Genomic DNA, 16,218 nt, shown 5'->3' on the forward strand with positions numbered 1-16,218 from the left:
CATATCTGCCCTGTGGCTGTAAACACAAGTTTGGTTTTGATGGCCTAAAACTTGCTATGTAAACCATGCTAACCTCCACCTTGTGGTGATTCTCTTTGAACTTGCATCCTGCATGCCTGGGTTTAGTTGTGCGCCATTTTATATTTTCAAACATGTATATAAGGCATTGTATGTCCTGCCCCTTACCCTGGGACTTCTCTTCTCACCAGTCCCCTTCCTCTTCCCAGACTAGTTCCTCTTCAACTTTCATGGCTTCTGTTGGAGTGGACCTCAGTGTTTCATGCGTGTTGCGTGCGTGGGTGTGAATGATTGAGTGTTTACTTACAGGAACCCGTACACTTTGCTCAGGGCTACACCACTGAGGAAAACCCTCCCAGCAGCTATAACTAAATATATATGTGTACCTGTGCTAACTACTATAGATCCTCAAGGGGGTTTGTGGCCTTGTGGACTCCTCTGCTCCTCCTCTGCATCCTCTAGGATGTTGTGTAGGTTTTGTAACCACAGCTTTTGTGAATTCAGGAATGCATTGGTCATGTCATTTCAAAAGACAGTCTTCCACAACAGTCGCACTTTCTCTTAACTCAGATTGTTTTTTGTCCCCTCTTATACAGTGGTCCCTGACTTTTGGAGGCTTTGTCTCTCCTTCCCTTCCCCCACCCCCTGTGGCATCTTGCTCTGTTGCTCAGACCAACCTCCTACACCTGGCTTAAATGTGCTTTCCCCAGCTGCTTCTGTATCTAGTAACTGCAGGCGCATGCGACCACACCCAGTCTAAAGCTGGATCTTAAGGGGATAAATGAATACCCTGTATTTCTGATTCTTGTTTCCCGGAAGAATGAACACGGGAGAAATAGACCCACACTGTTTTATGGTTTTTGTTTTTTTTTTTGTTGTTTAAAGCTACAATTAAAAAAACAAACAAACTGAGCCAGGCATAGTGATTAACATAGTGATCTTAGCACTTGGGAGGCAAAGGTCTGCAAGTTCAGAGTGAGTGCCAGCCTAGGCAGTGCTACATAGCTGACCCCATCTCGAAAAACCCACCCCACCCAAAACAAAGCCCCCAAATATATTCCCAAGCTCAGGGCAGCCATGAGACAATTCATGTTCTTGTCACATCATCTGTTTGTGTGTGATAACTGAGAAATCGTAACTGTCGGCTCCACTGTTCTCCCACATGCTGTCAGTGTCCATTGCTTCATAATGCTTGTCCGGTACCTTCCCTGTTGGGCAGTTTTTACTTCTTTCCAGCTTTTATTTCAGAGTGCAGTAGATGTAAGTACAAGGGTTTAAATTAATCTTTTCTCTGCTCTTCTTTGCAGATGTGATGATGAGCAGATGTGTAACGACAAAGAGCGGTTTGCCAGGTAATGTACTAGGATGCTTGTCCTGGTTATGGGGTCCAGCAGTCTAAATGTTGGGCTTCAAGTTTACCTAGGTGAGAGTGAATTTCCCTGTTTAGTCTCCTGCCTGTTCTGAAAAGTGAAACAGCCTGTTATTTTATGCATGTTCAGTTGACTTGAAGCTGGTGGTATATTTTTAGCATAATGCTTCTCTCATGTATGCAAGTTCTAGTAATGTGTATATTGTATCTACAGGAGTACAGACTGTAGACTTCCGGGTATATTTATTGATACAAATACATAAGCATTTTGATAGAAAATGTTTTTTCATTTAAATGAGTTTTTATTCTGGATACCAAACTTAAATTTGTTTAAATGACTGTCTGAAGATTATGAAATACACTAATTTTACTTTTTATTAAAGAATAATCATTCTCAACTCTTATACTGGTTTTACTTTTAGAAAATTCTTGCTGTAAGTTACTCTTTAAAAAAGGGGAAGGCGTCATGGGGCTGGAGAGGTGTCTCTCTGGGAGGAGTGCTTATTGCTCTTGCAGAGGACCTGAATTTGGTTTCTAGTGTGAGCATGGTGGCTCATAACCACCTGTAACAACAGCTCCAGGGAACTCAACATCTTCTTTTGGCCTCTGTTGACATCTACATGTACATGATCATTCGTATATACAGAAGCACACATACACACACACACACACACACACACACACACACACACACACACACACACACACATATACATAAATACTTAATTACTTACTTGGGGAGCCAAGATGTCAGGTTGCAGGTATAAGCTGTGCCCCTGACCACTCTCCCCAGTCCTTCAACCCAGCTGGGTACGACATGTCCCTGGAGAGAGACCCAAAAGGCACAGGTAGAGGGCTGGCATAAGGGCAAAGCTCAAAGGGAAGAATTCACTCATTTTTTAGGAGCTGTGCTGGTATTTGGGCCCCTCATTTTCTGGTATTATGTTTTCAAAACAGGGACAGAAAGGAAAGAAAATTGCACTGAACATTTAACCCCTCATTAAATTTGGCAAGAATTTTTTATTCCTGTATAAATAAATCTGCTAATCACTGGAAATAAATAAATAAATCAATCAATACTGTAAGCTCAAATCCTGAAAGTTTTTCCCTTACACACACACACAAACACACACACACACACACACAATTGAATTTGTAATTGCCTCAAAAACGAGTAACTATTTTTAAATGTTGTATTTAATTGATTACTTTAAAAATGATATATTTTATTTTATTTTTAATTATGTGTGCCTGTATAGATTATACCAGTTTTTAGATAAATGGGTATAAATTCATATGAATTTGGATGCCAAAGGAAGACATCAGGCTCCTGGAAGAGCAGCAGGGACACTCACCCACTGAGTTGTTTTTATAGCCCAATGAATACTTATTTAAGGTTTTATTACATTGATTGACTGATTGATTGATTGATTGATTGAGAGAGAGAGAGAGAGAGTGAGTGTGTGTGTGTGTGTGTGAGACATTGCACATACTGAGCTCAGAGGAGTAGATTCTTGCCTTCTACCCATGAGTCCCAGTGATGAAACTCAGTAGCATCACCTTTACCCATGAAGTCTGTCTGGTCGGTCTTCTGTGGTTCTTATTAACAGTATTTATTTATTGCTGCACCTGCCTGACTGGGATCTACTTTGAGGACCACTGATATAGAGAACCAAGAAATATCAGGAAGAGTAGTCATCTCTTAGACACAGTGTTGGCAGTATATAGGGTTGATCGAAAAGAACAGATAAGTAGGTAGTAGGTAAGTAATAGGTAGAAAGAGGGAGGGTAGATAGAAGCTGGTGAACTATTAGGACAACTATGAAATCATGAGTGCTTGGACCAGAAATGTGGCCATGGCCCTAGTAAATGAATATAGGGAAATCATTTTTTAACCCTGTGTGTTGTGACCCCTTGTGGGGGATCAAACAGCCCTCTCACAGGGGTCACATATCAGACATCCTGCATATCATATATTTTCATTACAATTCATAATAATAGCAAAATTATGGGTAGGAAGTAGCAACAAAAGTAATGTTATGGCTGGGGTTCCCTACAACATGAGGGACTGATTAAAGGGTCGCAGCATTAGGAAGGTTGAGAAGAACCACTGTGCTAGAGAAAGTGACAGAATTAATGATCCATACATGGCTGGGACCTGTTAAGATCCTGCTTTTAGACACTAGTTGGTTGTCTTATGTATGTGGGTATGTGCATATGAAGGCTTATAGGACTTTCCAGAATTGAATTTACAGGCGGTTGTGAGCTGTCCAACATGGATGCTGGGGACCAAACTCAGATCCTCTGCAGAACAATGTGTGCTTTTAACCTCTGTGCTGTCTATCCTGTCTTCTTTCTTTGAGTTAAGATCTCATTAGGCCAGGCTTTTCTGGAACCTGCAGGAAATGGAAATGATTTACCTTTGTTTCTGACTGTTGGTGTTAAAGTTGAACACCACCACAGCTAATTATGCTTTTTCTGCTGACCATTTTTGTGTGTGTATGTGTATGTGTATGTGTGTATGTGTGTATGTGTGTATGTGTGTGTGTGTGTGTGTGTGTATGTGTGAATGTGTGTGTGTGTGCTTATGTTAGGAAATTATCTTTGTAATCAGTTGTCTGAAGCTGTGTAATTTAGTCAGTGATATGCAATAGCGAATGTGACTAAGAGTTTCTTCCCAGATGGGCAGCAGTTTATAAGAGTGAATTCTGAATTCCTTGGTTGCTTCTTGTTCCTACTCTGTATCTTTCACAAAGTGTTTTTGTATTGAGATTATGTTAGTTTCTAACTGGCCTTGACTTTCATCTTGTAAGTTACTCCTTACAAAAAGATGATTCTGCAGATTCTCAGCAAGGCTCCTATGTGTATGGTCCTCTCCTCCCTTTTCTCTGTATCCATTTCATTTTTTCTTTCCTTTCCATTTGCATTTCATTTTTTCCTCCCTCACTTTCACCTACCCTTTGTTCTTTCCTGTCTTCCTTTTTATTTTAATTTTCGCTTAGTTCGTCAATTCTGTTTTTAGGTCGGATGATGAGCAGAGCTCTGCGGATAAAGAGAGACTTGCCAGGTACGAGATGTGTTGTTTAGCATGAAGCAGATTCTGCCGTCTTACCTTTGTCTAACCCATCTTTTCTTCCCCTTTCTGTATTTCCTCTTACCTGTGGCAGAGGAGGACATGAGATTTTACAGGCTGGGGTGTAAAAAGAACTTTGGCTTTCCCATCAGGCAGTGGGTGAATTAGGCCGTGTGGTGACTCACTCTTTTGATCCCTGCATTCGGGAAGCAGAGGCAGGTGGAGTTCTGTAAGTTTGAGGCCAGCCTGGTCTACAAAGAAGTTCCAGGACAGCCAAAGCTACACAGAGAAACCAAACCCTACCTGGGGGGTTGGAGGGAAGAATAAATTGCTATTCTTTAAGATTTTTATTTTTTCTTTACTTCATCACTAAGTTCCACAGAATGAAAAGGATTTAGGAATAATGTGGCTGTCCACTGGCGCTGTAACAGGAACATGCGCTCTATCAGAATACCCCAATTACCAGAGTTCCCAGCATTTAGGCCATGACACATGCTCTGGACTTCCAAATGTAGAGTCACAATCTAGATTACTGTGTCAGTAGAACTGATTGAATCCTTAGAATTTCTGAGGAAAGTTTTAGCTACCTTGGTGTGGCTATTTAAAAGATGGATTTTCTAGGCTGGAGAGATAGCTCAGTCTGGAAAGTACTTGCTCTGCAAGTATGATTACCAGAGTTTTATCATCAGAACCCACTAAACAGGAGATGTGGGTTTATAACTGCATGTGTTTACAATTTTAGAAGAAGAGGGAAACAGAGGCAGATCTCTCACTGGGCAGCTACAGTAGCTTAGGAGAATACCGCCACTCATCGAGCTACATTTTGGGACCTGTTTTAGTTCTCTTTAAGACTATTGTCCATGATACAGAAATAGTGCTTTAAGTCCAAACTTTTCTGTTCTGGTCTTTGAGTTGGTCTAGTAACTGGACCATTAATACAAATACTTTTACTATTGTCCTCTTGTATTACTCCTTCAAGCTGTGCCACAAATTGATTCCGTGACTGTTTTAACCCAGGGCTCAGGAGACCTGGAAAGCACTGCCCTAGGGAGGAGGGCAGCTCTGAGAAAGCCAGCTGGTGTGAGGGCTTGTGGTTTTGTTTTCTCTACAGAATAGATCCATATGTGGTAAGAGACATAGATGAAGATGGGAAGGCCGAACTGCTCACTGGGAGCTGAAGCCCAGGTCTCTCTCGGCTTTCCCTTCAAGGCATCCTCATTGAAGGACCCTGAGCAGCCTCTCAGCTTCCCAGAGTTCCCATCTGGAAATGCATGCTTAGGTTGTTACTCCTTTGACTGCTCAGTTGTAGTCTTGCCTCACGTTTGAGATCTTTGCTACCCTGATCTCTGTTTGTGCTTTTGATGTTCCTTTCCCTACTCTACTCCTCTTCCCGCAGTTCCCTTTGCCCAGCATGGGGCCCACATGAGAACTTGCAACACTCTAACAGTGCACTGCCAGGCCCTGAGAAGAATTTTGTGCATTAGTATAACAAATAAAATTCCAAAATACTCCAATTCTGTATCTTAATGTCATAAGCTACTTTGACAAGGGTGTCCTAGAACTCACAGAGATCCCCTTGCCTCTACCTCTGAGTACTGGGATTAAAGGTGGGTGCCATCACCCTGGCTTTTCCTCTCTTTCCCTCTCCCACTTTGTTTTAAAGGCAGTTTTATGTATTCCAGGCTGGGCCCAGACTTGATATGGAACTGAGAAAGAACTATCCGCTCAAGTGCTGGAATCAGGTTTTCATGACTGCTAGAAATCAGACCCAGAGCTAGACAAGCATTCCACCACCTGAGCTAAATTACCAGGCTGAGGTGGCTGCTGCTTTTCTACTTCCTTAAAAAAGGGGTGGGAGGAATGGATAGTTTGGAGACCGATCTTGCTATGTAACCCAGGCTGGCTTCAGACTCACCTTGAAGTTCATGGTGATCCTCCTGCCTCAGCCTCCCAGTTGCTGGGATTACAGACAGGTATGTGCCAGCACTCCTGGCCTCATCTGGATCTTTGGAACAGGGTATCACTATGTAGTCCATGCTGGAACTTGCTATATAGCCCAGACTGACCTCAAACTCAAAATTCTCGTGCTTTAGTCCTCTGAGTGCTGGAATTGTGAACATAGGCTGTCATGTCTGTCCCTTCTACTGTTACTTCTTTCATAACTGTCGATTCACTTACTTGGCAAAAGTTGTTTTGTTTTTTTTTTTCCGGAGCTGGGGACCGAACCCAGGGCCTTGTGCTTGCTAGGCAAGCACTCTACCACTGAGCTAAATCCCCAACCCCCTGGTCATTTTATTTTATAGTCTTCAAATGTTTTAACTATAAAACATGTAGTCAATGAAGCTGAAATTTCCCCTTAGGAACTTAAGTGAAGTCAACATTCAAAAAAAAAAAAAAAAAAACACTCACTCCCAACCTTACCCCTGAGACAGGATTTCTCTGTGTAGCCCTTGCTGTCACTTTGTAGACCAGGCTGGCTTAGAACTCAGTGATCCACCTGCCTCTGCCTCCTGAGTGCTGAGATTAAAGGCATGCACCACCACACCTGGCTTTCATATTTCTTAAAATATAATCTTTCTTTACTCTGAAGAAGTGTAATTTATTGGAAGTGTTTACTGGAGAGGCATTCTCTATTTGTTCTTTGTCTAGACTCTTAGTTTGTTTCATGCTTACTTTGCATGAGGTTGGCCTGCTTGGCTTCTGAGATTTGAACATCATCAAACCTAAGTTACTACGTCCTTCAGCAGCTGGCCAGGTATCCATGTCACTTCCTGATAACGAAGGGCCAGATACATGACCACCTAGAATGTAGCTTCTTTCTCTCTTTTATGCAGGGAAAATCATAGTGAAATAGAGCGGCGGCGACGGAACAAGATGACAGCTTACATCACAGAACTGTCAGACATGGTACCTACCTGTAGTGCCCTGGCTCGAAAACCAGACAAGCTAACCATCTTACGCATGGCTGTTTCTCACATGAAGTCCTTGAGGGGAACGGGCAATACATCCACTGACGGCTCCTACAAGCCGTCCTTCCTCACTGATCAGGTCTCTGGGCCTTAAAACTGACTCTGAGTATATCTGTTGAAAGTTTTGGACTAAGTTAGTGGTTTTGTTTGCTTGTTTGTTTGTTTGGGGGGAGGGTCTCATGTAGCCCAGGCTGACATGCAACTCGGTATATTGCTAACATGTGCCACCATGTCCAGCTTCAGGAAACATCAGACATGGAAAAATGAAGTTTAGCCCTTGGCTGATTAAGTATGGGGAAGTGAGAAATAAATTAGTTGTGAGAACTTATTTAAGGTTTTGGGTATTTTAGAACTTGGTTTATATATACAGCCTGTGCAGTGAAAGAAAGGTGTGATTCCAGCAAGATCACCATACTCATGGACTGCGTTCCTTGGGTTAGGTTTCTAGAGCATGGGAAGAATCTGCCTCAGCCCTGAAGCAACTTGCAGTGGCAATCCTTGTTGCTCCATGACATGTTTTGTTACATTTAATATACTGTGAGGAAGACAGAAAGGACAGACATAACTCCATCTAGGAGTTATGTCTGTAGCTCATTGGCAGAGCACTTCACCTGCGCTGGAGACCTTAGGTTCAGTCTCCACTATTGGCAGAAGAAAGAGCTAAATACAAATATGATAAACGTGGGAGCAGTAAGACACCATAATAAAGAGGATGGGAAGAGGCCTACGGAAGAGAGATGGCTTCTTTGTCAATAGTCTGTGTGATATATAGACACACACACACACACACACACACACACACACACACACACAATCACACAATGGTGGCCTATCTAACTTTATTTAGGCTCTCTAGACTTGACTGTGAATGACTAGAGAAGACAAGTTACATTTCAATTTAAAAATCCATAATCGGGTAGGGCATAGTGGTGAATGCCTTTGATTCCAGTACTTAGGAAGACAAGGGCAGCCTGGTCTACAGAGTTCCAGGCAAGCAGAGCTACATAGCAAGACCCTGTTTCAAAAATAAAAAGACATATGATCGTTCATACCTAGAATACAGAAAACCCCAAATTCGATCCCAGCCCGTGTTTAATTGTGTATGGTAGCCTGATGTGGTGACTCATAGACCATCGTTTGAGCACTGAGGCAGACGTAGGAGATTGGGAGTTGGAGTCATTCTCCTGTTATACATGAGACCGTGTCTGAAATAAGTATACACATGTAAAATGTGGGGATACTGTGGGAAGTTTTAGAAAATACAGGCGAATGACAATGTTATGTCACCATTTTTGTCAAAGGGAATATGACTTGAGAGAAAGGAATAAGTTCTCCAAATAGGGTGGTCTATTTGCTAGCCCACGAAGTACATTTAATATCTGTTTACATAGAAATAGTTCATGTCCTCAGAATACGTTTAGGTAGTTATTAAACTCCAATTATGCTGCTTTTGTGGCAAACCAGGTATTTTGTGCAGTGAGAAATACAAAGCTTTTTTTTTGTTTTTTTTTTTTGTTTTTTTTTTTTTGGTTCTTTTTTTCGGAGCTGGGGACCAAACCCAGGGCCTTGCGCTTCCTAGGCAAGCGCTCTACCACTGAGCTAAATCCCCAACCCCAAAAGATTTTTTTTTTAAAAAGGTCACTGATTGAAACATAATATAAATTAATAACTAATGATATAAAACTAGAGTTGTGACAGGAAGGCTGGCAGAGTATAGATCTAGAAAGACGAATTAGGTGCTGGCCATGGTGACACACTACTGTAGTCCCTGCAGCCAAGATGGCTGTGAGTTACATTGCAATTCAGGGATACTTGGAAGTGGGGGAGGAGTGTTGTGGTGTTGAGGAAGGTAGAGGTGGACGTGGATTTTATTCCATGGTGTGGAACCATGTGTATGATTTCTGAGGAGAGAGGATGAATAGGAAGTATGTACATGGAACACATGAACAAAGGGAAGAGCGTCTGCGGCAGAAAGCAAGGCAGGAGCAAGTGGGGTTTCAGAAGATGCTAAGCAAAGATGAAGTTTACAGGGTGCAGTGGGTAGTAGTATTAGGTTATGTGGAGAGATTGAGTCTTAAAAGTGATGATGAGAATCCAGAAGGGACAGATAGTGGGGTGCAGTGAAGATGGAGGGTAATTGAAGAGTGTCACATGGTCTCGCTCACCTTACCGTCTTGAATCTGCCCTCAGACCGACAGTGATAGAATTACATTTTTGTAGCAGTGACTTAGTTAAAGTGCTTTGGCTCCCAGTGGGTTGCATGCAAGCCCCCTCCTAAGAGCTCTCTCCATTCGTAAGTGAAAGACAAACCGACTTAACTTCACTGTGTCTTGACTAGTTCAATGGCTGGGTGCTTCTGCAACTCCCCAAAGCCAGCAGACACTCCCTCCAGTGTTCCTGGGTTAGTATCTTTTACAATCTATATTTTATCTTGGCTTCCCTGGCTCCTTCAGGCAGCTCCCTATCTTTGTAGCCTAGAAAGGCTCTGGGCCACCCTTCCAGGGGCCGCTTGCCTGGCAGCCCCTTCTTTCCCCCTGGTTTTCCCCAGGACTCAGAAGTCCTCTTCCATCCTGTCCGCTGTCGGACACCGGCTCTTTGTTGAGCAATCAAAAGCTAGTTTGATGGACCAAAATGAACATTATAACACAAGCAGCATTAGGCCAAACCTCCTTCTTGTTTTTATGGTTACTTCCTAAACATTAAAACCTAAATCCTTTAATGTAATAATAGCATATTCTGAACAGGTTGAGGGAAGATTTGTATAGAATTAGGAAGTGGGTGTGTTTATAAGTTGGAGTGGAAAGGGGGAATGTGAGGGGATCCTAAAAGGAGAACATGGAGGACGGATCAGCCAGCCGGGTGCAGAGGCTGGGCATAGAGTTTATGGTGCACTCACCTAGCATGGGTAAGCCCTGGGTTTATCAACGGTACCCCTAAAACCGTGTGGGGCTGCATACCTATAATTGCTGTACCTGGGAGGCGAAGCAGGATGATTAGAAATTTAAGGTCACCCTCCACTATGTAGCAAGTTTGAATTCAGACTGGTCTGATGAGACTGTCTTTAAAAAAAAAACAACAACAACAAAAGCGTAGCCAGTTATTAGTTATGTATATTAGCTATCATGTCAGGACGTGAGAGGTTGAAGAAAGGCTGGAAGTCCCCGGCCCCTCCAGAAGTCTTTTTTTTTTTTTTTTTTTTCCGGAGCTGGGGACCGAACTCAGGGCCTTGCGCTCGCTAGGCAAGCGCTCTACCGCTGAGCTAAATCCCCAACCCTGCCCTCCAGAAGTCTTATCATTCAGTGTAAACCTTTTCATTCTCCTTTGAGTACTAAGAGCAAGACTGAGTAGCAACTTAGAGAAATTGCAGAAGCATTCATTGTGAAGAGTTTGCCAGTGGACACTTAGGCTAGGAGCCCATGGCTTGGATTGAGGTATAAGCCTGTGATTCCAGTGGAGGAGTGCATAGTTACCCAAGAATCTTGCTGTTTCCCGTGACTAGTTGTATGTTTTTTCGGAGTTCACTATTAACTTTGGTTTATTTTCTTGACAAGGAACTGAAACATTTGATTTTGGAGGCAGCAGATGGTTTTCTGTTTATTGTCTCTTGTGAGACTGGCCGAGTGGTGTATGTCTCTGACTCGGTGACTCCCGTTTTGAACCAGCCACAGTCTGAATGGTTTGGGAGCACACTGTATGACCAAGTGCACCCAGATGATGTGGATAAACTTCGAGAGCAGCTTTCTACTTCAGAAAATGCCCTAACAGGTGAGAGTTGGGCGGGCAGCAGATATATGCGCATGTGAACATGAGCATGAGTGTGTGTGTTAGGAGGGTGGGGGTTGGGGAGGGGGGAAGGGTGGGCCTTTATTTTGCTGAAGTGTTCAAGATATTTAAGCCCTTAAATTGATTTGTTGAATCTGGCAGAGCTTCTAAATTTTTTTTCCTTAATGAATATAATTGTTTTTCATTCACATGCAGAATATCTACTCTGGCTTATTCTTAGAAAATATTTCATCAGTGGTTGTGTTCCTATAAAAGTTAATTTCTATCTTAATAATATCTTAAACACAATAGGGAAATTAAAATGTATAATAGTTTCCTTCCAGTCTCCACATAATAAAATAATTATCTATGCTTATATTTTATTTATTACCTGGCATTTTTTCATACCCACTGGTTCTGTGATAATAGATTTTAATATTCTAGGGGAGTGGCTGTTGGTCAGTGTATAAGGTACTTGGTTGTTGTCATTGTATCTCTACAAGGTCATCTTTCCTCCACTCATTTAGATGAGATTCAGTCCTTTGGTCACATTTGGCCAGAGAATGACATCTGTTCTCAGTGACTGCATACAAAGTGACAAAATGGTTCTTTTTTTTTTTTTTTTTTTTTTTTTTTCGGAGCTGGGGACCGAACCCAGGGCCTTGTGCTTCCTAGGCAAGCGCTCTACCACTGAGCTAAATCCCCAACCCCTAAAGTGACAAAATGGAAACAGATAATTAGCAGTTAAAACATAAGAAACTCCAATGTCTGTGCAGTGGAAAGAAATGTTCATATTAGTGTTGTTGTTTTTTTTTCCCCCCTCTTTTGTGATTCTGTACATTTCATTTCTCTAATTTTCCTTTTTCCCAAATACTACTTTTTTTTAATAAATAAAGGAGAGAAACTTTTTGAACACGTGCGTGTTTCTTAGCATGTAAAATTACTTGTTCTTAAACCAGACACTACCCTACCCCAAGCTTGAAGATCATTTGTAGGCTGGCCTAATGGCTCAGTGGGGAAGGAGCGGGTCATGCAAACCCAGCAATCTAAGCTCCGTCTGCAGACTGATGACAGGGGAAGGAGAGACAGCTCCACATAGTTGGCTTCCGACCCCACACATAGGAGTGGACTCACACGCACAGGAGTCCTGGTAGTTTCTACTCCTGCTTTACTCAGTTTCCGGGCCGTTTTTGAACTGACAGTGAGATTCCTAGGTGGGGATGGAAGTAGTTTAGGCTTCAGGATAAAAGCATCTCTGTCGTAAATGCAGAAGCAGAAGGCACGGTTGGATGCCTCGGGGTCTCCTCCCTTCCCACCCATAAGAATTAACTTGAGCTTGCTCTCCACATCCTTGTCCAGGGCGGATCCTGGATCTGAAGACTGGAACAGTGAAAAAGGAAGGTCAGCAGTCTTCCATGAGGATGTGCATGGGCTCAAGAAGATCGTTCATCTGCCGGATGAGGTGCGATACTTGGGATTGTGTTGGGGTAGGAATAAAACAGTGTCCAAGGCTTCCGCTTCTCTCAAAGGCATTAACATCTTCTATCTAGAGCTACAATCCTGGCCACAGTTGGGTTACATTTAATTTTCAAGAACCAGTTGTTTTATCATACTTAGAATATAGTATTTTTTAGTAAGAGAATAAATAACAGTGGATTACTGTTAAGGCTAGTTAATAGTCCTTTGTATTTGTCTTTTTACTTCTGTCTTCTTCACAACTGCTCATACCTTATTATTTTGTTCATCATAAAAGTAGTTTCAGGGGCAGGAGAGAGGGCTCAGTAGTTAAGAGTAATAGCTACTCTTCCAGAGGACCTGATTTAATTCCCGGCCTCCACATGGTTTCTGTGTATCCCGACATGCACACAATGCACTTACATACAGGGAAACATTAATACACATTTTTAAAACGTTACAATGGAAAGCTCCTGAGGAACCATGTGAGGTTGGTCCCTGGCCTCTACATACATGTGCACATACAACATGAACATACACATACATATACATGGGACAAAAACCCATTTAACTTCTGGGGCTGGAGAGATGACTCAAGGCTAAGAGATAATATTGCCCTTGCAGAGGCCTGGGGCCAGTCCCCAGCAGCCATATTGGATAGCTTGTAACCATCTGTGCCTCTAGCTCCAAGGAGATTCAAAGCCTACAGCCTCCCCAGAGAGCTCAGCATGCACATACTCCCCTTCTTTTCCCATGCATACAGCTAAATAAAATAAACCTTTAAAAACAGCAGCAGTAGCAACAACAAAAAACCAGATGGGCTGGAAAGATGGCTCAGCAGTTAAGGGTACTGACTGCTCTTCTAGAAGTCCTGGGTTCAATTCCCATCACCCACATGGCAGCTCACAATTGCCTGTAACTACAAGATCCTACACTCTCACACTGACATACATGCAGGCAAAATACCAATGCATAGAAAATAAAAATAGATGGTAAAAAGACATCAGATAAACCAAGTGTGGCGTTGCTTGTCTTAGACCATAGCACTCAGGAGGAGGCAGAGGCAGGCATATCTCTGTGAGTTTGAGGCCAACCATTTTGAGAAAAAAAAAAAAAGAAAAGCATTAGGTTCTCAAGATTATACACTGCCTGGTAGAAGACTAATACAGAATCGTGTTCTAATTCATAGCAGTGGGGTTGGGGATTTAGCTCAGCGGTAGAGCGCTTGCCTAGGAAGCCCAAGGCCCTGGGTTCGGTCCCCAGCTCCGAAAAAAAAAAAAAAAAGAAAAAAAAGAAAAAAAAAAAAAAAAAAAGAACTAATTCATAGCAGCAGAACTCTAGAGCTTACCCCACCTCCATTTATATGTATTCAGACTTAAAACAAGATTGATCTGCTTCAACATCTAAGTGCTGAGATTATAGGTATTTTGTTTGTTTGTTTTGTTTTTCAGATTAAAAAAACCCTGTGTGTGCATGATATATGTGGATGTGGAATCATGTGTGTGGCGGTTGGGGTGCAAGTTGTTGGTTCTTTCCTTCAGCACTGTGGGTTGAGGTAATCAAACTTAGGTCATGAGGCACATGTGGCAAGTACCTTTACCTGAGAAGTAGTCTCACTGGCTATGTTCTTTTCAGATTTTGGGTTCTTGAGACAGGGTTTATCTATGTAGCCATGGCTGTCCTTGAACAGAACTCTGTAGACCCGGCTGGCCTTCTTAACTCAGAGAGCCAGATCCTCCTGCCTCTGCCTTCCAGGTGCCGGATCAAAGATGTGTGCCAACATACCCAACCTTTCTTTTCTTTCCGTTTTTTGAGATAGAATTTCATGAAGTCCAGCTGGTTTGGAATTCCTGCTTCTCCTTCTACCATGCCTGGCTCAGAAAAAACACTTATATGAAAGTAAAATAATAATAAGTTCAGGTTGTATAGTGGAGATAGACGCATCGTGCTGTGGCTGGAGAGATGGCTCAGTGGTCAAGAGCACTGGCTGCTTTTCCAGAGGATCCGGGTTCAATTCCCAGGAACCACATGGCAGCTCACAGCTGTCTGTAACTCCAGGATGTGACACCCTCACACTGACATATACAGGCAAAACACAAAACTGCTGCCAAACTAAAAACAAATGAAGATATTAAAAAAATGTTTTTCTGGCAAAGGTACAAAATTTAATACTAGATAGTTTAATAGTTTAGAGTAGCTGTTGGAATCAGATTACTATGTCTTATTTTGAATGGGTCATATTATGTTGTCCAGGCTCAAGTTCCCTTCCATTTGTGTTTCCTAAGTAGCGTGGGTCTGCAGAAGGTCTATCACTGTAGTTGACTGAATGTTGGTGTTTATTTAGGGATGGGGTCTCACTGTGTACCCCTTGCTGGTCTGGAGTTGACTGTATATATGTAGACCAGGCTGGCTTTGAAATCACAGAGATCTGACTCTGCCTCCCAAGTGAATTGTTTTATTCCATAGAATTCCGTGGATTTGAATTCTAATTTTGATACTATAATATAAGACTTGTGTTGCTTTGATTCATCATCTAATATTGGCGGTGATACTGTCAAACTTAAAACATTGTTATAAGGATTAGCTTGATTGATAGTATGAAAATACTTTGAAAAAGACATGATCCATACATAACTCTGTCTAACATATACCCATTTATTTCTTTATCCTTTGTTTTTTATTTGTTTGTTAGAATCTCATGTACCCAAAGCTGGCCTCAAACTTACTATGTACTTGAAGGTGGCTTTAGACTCCTGATCTTCCCACTTACACATGTCTAGTGCTGGGATCACAGGTATGTGCCACCATGCTTGACTTACAAGTAAAATACTGGGCATGGTGGTGTAAGCCTTTGATACTAACACTTGGAAAGTTGAGGCAGGAGGATTGCTACAAGGCCACCATGGCCTATATAGGAAGTTCCAGGCCTGCTAGGGCTATATAGAGAGACCTTGCCTCAATCAATCAATCAATCTAGATTTGGTGGTACGTGCCTATAATCCCAGAACCTTGGAGGCCAAGGTAGGAAGCTTATGAATCCCAGGCGAGTATAAACTACACAGTGAGACCTTATCTCTAAAAAAGTAAACTAGAGAAAGAAGAAAAGTAGGTTTGGAGAGAGTGTCCTGTGGACATGGTAAGACTGGAATAAGGTCAATAATAATGAAATGTAGCAAATGGAGGTGGATATACGTAGAGCAAAAGCCAGCTCTTCATCTGTGATTAAAGTTCCGTAGGTCCATAGCTCTGCCAGTTTGATTACTTTGGCTGTTTTTATGTTTGATTGCTCAGAATTGTCTACTTAAAAGACTGTGTGGCCATCAGACTAAAAATACTATCTAGTCCTTCACAGAAAACAGTCACCAACTTCTGATGTAAAGAGACTGCATTTCAAGAGTGTGTGGAATTGTTTTAGTTGAGATTTTAGGTCAATTAAAAATTTTAAAGGAGTTCAAACTGGTGGTCCCAATCTTTAATCTTAGCTCCTTTTGAGGCTAAAGAAAGAGAATCTCAAGTTCAGGGCTGGCATGGGTAACTTAGTGAGCTCTAGTTCAAAATTAGGAAAAATAAAA

The 16,218-nt window shown here is 42.1% G+C and overlaps 1 protein-coding gene across 3 annotated transcripts in view; it reads left to right on the forward strand.

The window, feature by feature from the left end:
• Positions 1–16,218, forward strand: part of Arnt (aryl hydrocarbon receptor nuclear translocator) — a 58,844-nt gene that overhangs the window by 22,164 nt on the left and 20,462 nt on the right. For 2 of the 3 annotated variants that reach the window (NM_012780.3, XM_063281325.1), the window contains 5 exon segments: positions 1,326–1,370; positions 4,410–4,454; positions 7,295–7,508; positions 10,981–11,194; positions 12,551–12,653. In NM_012780.3, the coding sequence (NP_036912.3) occupies positions 1,326–1,370; positions 4,410–4,454; positions 7,295–7,508; positions 10,981–11,194; positions 12,551–12,653 (621 nt within the window). 3 annotated transcript variants of the gene reach the window in all.

This window comes from Rattus norvegicus, chromosome 2 (genome assembly GCF_036323735.1).
Source record: "Rattus norvegicus strain BN/NHsdMcwi chromosome 2, GRCr8, whole genome shotgun sequence".
Taxonomy (NCBI): domain Eukaryota; kingdom Metazoa; phylum Chordata; class Mammalia; order Rodentia; family Muridae; genus Rattus; species Rattus norvegicus.